Genomic DNA, 6,000 nt, shown 5'->3' on the forward strand with positions numbered 1-6,000 from the left:
ATTTGCAAATTTTCTTCTACAGTATAATTGGTAACAGCTTCAGAGGAAAAGAAAAATTGTCTTGTTAGCTAGCACATCTAGAATTTTTCTTTGCTTTTTCTTTTAAACAGGGTCTTTTCTGGTCTATGTGATAACACAATCAGAACCTGAAGTGAATCCCTCTGCTGGATTTCTTTTTTCTCATGAACTTCAGTATGTTAACTCAAGTTCCCTGACACGCAGTTTATTTGCTTAAGCAATACAAGCAAACATCCGTCTGAGGAACTGCTGCTATCCTTGCTATGGGAATTGAGTGGGAAGAGCACCCAATTGAAGACTTCCCTGTAGATAATGACACACAAAGCTGTGTCTCCATAATGTGCACATTTTAGCTTATTTCAGTGCATGTGCGCGTAATGGAGACCTGTGGCATCTGGACAGTGTTTCCACAACTAAGTGAAGTCGTTGATAAGTCTGGCTGATTTTAGACATGTTTTGATTAATTGAAACACATATCTAGGTGTCATAATTAGTTACTTAAGGTATGTCAAAAGGCATAGTAAATGGAGCACTTTCAGACCATGTGGTAAGAGGATACAAATAAAGCCAGCACCTTGATTCTTTATAATCTCCTGTGAGAATTCAATGTATTTGAATACTTTACTGTTATAATGAGCTGTAAAATAACTGTTCTAGTTTTTTTTTTTTTTTACCCAGGAATCTGAGCACTCGAAACTTGCAGAAAAACGTGCCATCTTAGATTCCAAAACTCCAGAGAAAATGAAGCACAGTAAGTCTCTTTTTGAAGATGGGCAGCTACCAATAGAACAAAAGAAAAGGAAAATCCAGAGAAATCTCCGGACATTGGAACAAGCAGGACTAGTATCTTCAGCGACTAAGTACCAAGAAATTATAAATGAGATCGCTAAGGTAAATGGAATGTTCTCCTCTGTATATTGATGGATTTTAGGCATGTAGCCTAAATCCATTCCAGCTAGAGATGTACAATATACTTTCTCAAGAGAATGCTACACTAAACTGCTGAAGTATCCACAAAAGAAACAAATCATCTTTGTTTGCTAATAAAAGAAGTGAAACACAGTATGCTTCATGCATAACTATCTGAACTGAGTAAGAAACAACTGTAGAGTTTGTTTTCCAGACTTGATATCAATGCTGTTTTAATTTCTCCAATACAATGTGTTTCAGTATTGCTTTTTATATTTTAAAAGGAATCGCAATTACTCATCGATGTTTTAATTAATTTAATGTAGTCTTGGTAAGGTTTAAGAAGACTTTATATACCCCAAAATATTCTCTAATCAGCATTAACACTGATCTGCAGTGGTTGGGCAGGACCCAAAGACAATAGTGGGCTGATGCAGTGCCCATCTTTGGGTTTCAAAAGCACTGGGCCTGTTTTCTTCAAATCGGCTAATCCTGTTCCAAATCCACACCCAATATTGGCTGTAAGTATTTTAGTGTATTGGATTTTCTTTAATTACTCATGAGTAATATTGGATAACCTTTCATTACTCATGAGTAAATTACTCATAGCTTACAAGTGATTTATGTATTATAAATATGTATTTTTAAAGTTGCAAATATATTTTAATATATAAATAATTACGCATGTGAGCTGTCTCTAAGTGTGTCATGTTGCACCTGCTCTGAACTGCCGTTTTAAAGCCCTGCTTAGTTCAGATGTGTACCTGCATTTGCTTCTACTTGAGAAAACATTAATACATATGTACTCACTGCCCCATTCTTTTTTATTTCTTATCTGTAAGCCCAGATGCTTTGTTTTGAGCTGGTAAGGTAATCTGAAGACTAGGAAGAGCCTTAGGACTGGAATTTGCTTTTATTTTACTTTTGACTACCTCAGCTTGTTACCTTCAACCCAAGCTCTAGTTCAGCAGCAGCTAGTTCTTACCTAGTAGAAGCCCAAGCTCTCATTCCTTAAACCTCTCACCAGAAACTAGCTGTGAGTGCGCTTCCCTTTATAGCATGAAGATATCTTCTTCCTTATGACTTCTTCTCTCATGCCCTGGAGACCTTAGCAGAGTTCAAGGTACCACCACCTGTATTCATTTAGGTCTTAACTACTCCCAGCCACCAAGAACATGGGTATGGGATAGAATTTTCTCCACAGTAAGCATAAGACCAGCATTAGCAAAGACACCCATGAGGTTGGCTTTATAGTTAGACACCCCAGTCCTTGACTTGGATTTCCAGGTGGCTAGTGACAGCAGCCTGTTTGGAGCAGCTGCCACCAGTAGCAGCACAGAGATTACCCTGCACTGCAGCATTAGGATTTGGAGAAATACACAGTTTGCAACCACCCATGCAATGCCCTTTCTAACCAACGTTTAGCAGCTCAGCTTCTCACAATTGGCAGGGAGGTGGAAAGTGATGACATAAGACTCCAGATAGTTGTTCATGGCCCACAACTGGCAAAACATGAGTTAGCAATGTGATTATCATCTTCTGTACAGTCATGTAAACTGTAGTAGTCACTTACTGGTACCCTGCTTGTGAGAACTAATGTGACAGTTTATGCTTTCTCACAGTAATTAACTCAGATTGTATAACTACAGATTTGAATGGTAACAAGCTGAGAATTTTTAAATTACCAAATTAATAAACAAATTACTTTTTTTTTAATTTAGGATATCCGGAATCAAAGAAGATATAGACATCATCGAAAAGCTGAATTGGTGAAACTCCAGCAGACTTTAAATGCACTTAACTCCAAGACAGCATTTTATGAAGAACAAATTAATTATTACAACACCTATATAAAAACTTGTTTAGACAACCTAACAAGAAAGTGAGTTGAGTACTCTTGGCTTTTATCAGGAGGGAGAGCAGGTGTTAATCCATAGTTGAAATTTTGATTCCAACAGGTTGACAATCCATGGATTAAAAACTCTGTGGGAGTTGTCACTGGGACCTGAGTCAAAGGCCAGACAGTGAAGTCTTGCATTTATTTAAAGCTGCCTTACAGAAGGAGGCCTGAGATGTATATATGTTTTCAGTATTTAATATATATTTTATATATATTTTCAATATTTAAGTGCTACTTCACAGACATATTAGCATGCTCTGAAGTAATGCAGCTTTGGGATATAATTATTGATTTTCTTCATTAAAAAGATTGGGTTTTGTCTTTAGAATGGAAAAAGGGGAAATAAATGCCTAAAGAATATTAGTTTTCATGTATGATGCAGTTACGTGAGAGCAAGCCCTGCTAATGCCACTGAAGTGTCAAAATTCAAGCATTTTACTAACATGAACAGGAAATTTCCCAGTGCATACCTCATTGATCCAAAAATGAACTGTAATGGCCAATCTTATTTAACACCCATGTCACAGTATGCTTCCAAATTCCTATTTTAAATTGGTGATCGTGAACTTTTTTGCATCAGGTTTGCATTTCACAATAAAGCTTATAAACAAGTGCTAAAAAGTGTTGATTCAAAATTATTGCCAAAATGTTTAGACTATTCACTGTGTGCTAAAAATCCCTTTAATTCTTAGACTTGTTTTGAATGTTAATTCTGTTCATTAATAGGAGTTAAAGAAGGCAAAGAGTGAAGGAAAGCTAAATATGGCTAGCAGAGTAGCTGAAGTATAAAGACTTAGTAGATTAATCAGAAGCCATTTCTCTTGTTCTCTTCCTAGAAATTCACGGAGGTCAATTAAACTAGATGGGAAAGAAGAGGTGAAGGGAAGCAAAAAACTGAAGCAGGCCTCATTAAAGTACACAGCTGCAAGACTGCATGAAAAAGGTGTCATCCTCGAAATTGAAGATCTTCAAACCAACCAGTAAGTGTGGTATAAACCAGAGCATTTTCTAATCAACAGCTTCTCAAGAGGTCTGGCTTTTATTAAAAGAAATCCTCACAATTTCACAACCCTGTGTTCTGTACACCAAAAAGTCTCCAAGATGACATTGCAGTAGGGATGGAGTGGTTCATTTGACACCACTTACACTGCTTATAGAGAAAGCTTTTTCCCCAAAACTATTCCTGTACTATATAAAATTGAACAGTATACACAATCAATTACCATTCTTTTCACTTCAAGGTTTAAGAACGTGATGTTTGATATCACACCTGGAGAAGAAGTGGGTGACTTTGAAATCAAAGCAAAATTTTTGGGGGTTGAGATGGAAAAAGTGCAGCTCCATTTCCAGGTAAAGTTTGAATTTTGTTACTTTGCTGTATAGTCACTGTTGCATTTGCTCTAAATATAAACTATTTCAGATTTTTTGTATAAGTATTCATGAACTTTTTAACCACCATAGAGCACCAGATGATGTGGGGAATAACTATATAACTTCCCTAGGATGCTGGAGACAGAGTTGGGTTAATGTCTATATTAAGGCAACTGCATGAAACCAAATGACACACTAGCTCAGTGGCAAGCAGCAAATACCAAGTGAAAATTAAAATTACACAGAAAACCTGATTTATTCTGGTTTACTGTTACTGATAGTCTACAACTTGGGATGTACAGGATGTGTAATGTTTTCTACACCTATCCAATAGTTGCTTGTAATTGTTTAAATTGTAAAGGATGTGGAGTTTGAGATGGTTATCACATGATGAAAATCAACTCATCTTGTTGCTGTAAGGATTCAGATACTAATGATTTTATTTCTGATCACAGGATTTGCTTCAGATGCAGTATGAAGGTGTGGCTGTAATGAAAATGTTTGATAAAGCTAAAGTGAATGTGAATTTGCTCATATTCTTGTTGAATAAGAAGTTCTATGGAAAATGAGTGTCTTCAGATATCATGGACTGCATCCACTAGTGGAAAGTCTATTCAGTATTTTTTTGCTTTAAACATTTGAAGTTTGTCATTGGATGCTTTTTAACCTTTAAAAAAACCTAAACCACCAAATGTTCAGAGGAATGTACTCAGTGCCTTTTCAGCATTGATAATGAAAGAGAAAAATAGGAAACAGACTTATTTAAACAGTTCCAGATTTCATTGGTGTTGGTACTTTCAAATCAAAATACTGGTTAGGACACTCAGCTATTTCGGTTGTGTGGATTTTAAGGTAGGCAGAAATTGAATTTAGTTGGATAGATAAACCTCTTCCTATTAAAACATTTTAAAATGACCTCAGATATATAATATAGCTCTTACTAGACTTTAAGTATTTACCAAAAGAAATCCTAATTTGTTTCTAGGGGATAGTTTAGGCAAATATTTAGTTACATACTAAGCCGATTTTTCTGGCAGTTGTCAATTGTAAAGCAAACTTATTGTGCAATTCGAAAAATTTTATAGGTAATTTTAAAGTGACAATAACGTCTTACTGTACAAAAATATATTTTCTGATTCATTCCTACTAAATGCACTACTGCCTCGTGTAAAACGACATTTTCTACTTTCACAGCCTTTGGAGTGGCATTGGGGAAATCTGAATAGTGAACAGTTGTCGTTCACTTTGAAGTATTTGAATACATAAATTGTGCCTGTCTGTCTTTTTGTAAGAAAATAAATGCAATAAAATCGGTATTTAGATTGTTGTTTTTAAAATATTCTTTGGAGATTGTTCTATGTTAAATAAACATTGCTTAATTAAACTGGTTTGGTTCCTTAAATTTCATTTAAAAGAATCATTAAAGCAGCAATCCAGACGGTAGTGAAAGAACTTTCCTTTCAGTGTCGTTATAAAATTGAATGTAATTAAGCTGGATTGTCCTCACAGTACACTTTGGGTAGGATGTCGTGGCCTTTATGCCATTGAACATGATAGTGATTTTGCTGATGAACTATCTACAGAGCAAATGTGGGTCCAGCAGGTAATGTGACAAACACATATACCAAGAGAAATATTTCCCACTCTCACATTCCTTATGACAAACATTTTCAAAGATGGACAGTGAGGCACTCTGCCATACATTGTAAAAGCAAATATTAAACAATAATTCTGAAGGTGGAATAAAATGGTGTAAAGTCAGTGGCAGATACATAGACTATGAGTTTAGCTGGTATTCTGAT

General features: G+C 35.6%; 1 protein-coding gene across 3 annotated transcripts in view; it reads left to right on the plus strand.

Moving 5' to 3' along the window:
• IQGAP2 (IQ motif containing GTPase activating protein 2) overlaps window positions 1-5,542 on the plus strand; it is a 126,445-nt gene extending 120,903 nt beyond the window's left edge. For all 3 annotated transcript variants that reach the window (XM_065655876.1, XM_065655874.1, XM_065655875.1), the window contains 5 exons: window positions 697-909; window positions 2,649-2,809; window positions 3,664-3,807; window positions 4,069-4,177; window positions 4,654-5,542. In XM_065655876.1, the coding sequence (XP_065511948.1) occupies window positions 697-909; window positions 2,649-2,809; window positions 3,664-3,807; window positions 4,069-4,177; window positions 4,654-4,767 (741 nt within the window). In that variant the 3' untranslated portion in view covers window positions 4,768-5,542. The remainder of the gene's footprint in view (window positions 1-696; window positions 910-2,648; window positions 2,810-3,663; window positions 3,808-4,068; window positions 4,178-4,653) is intronic.
• The last annotated feature ends 458 nt before the right edge of the window (window positions 5,543-6,000 follow it).

The sequence above is a fragment of the Caloenas nicobarica genome, chromosome Z (assembly GCF_036013445.1).
Source record: "Caloenas nicobarica isolate bCalNic1 chromosome Z, bCalNic1.hap1, whole genome shotgun sequence".
NCBI lineage: Eukaryota > Metazoa > Chordata > Aves > Columbiformes > Columbidae > Caloenas > Caloenas nicobarica.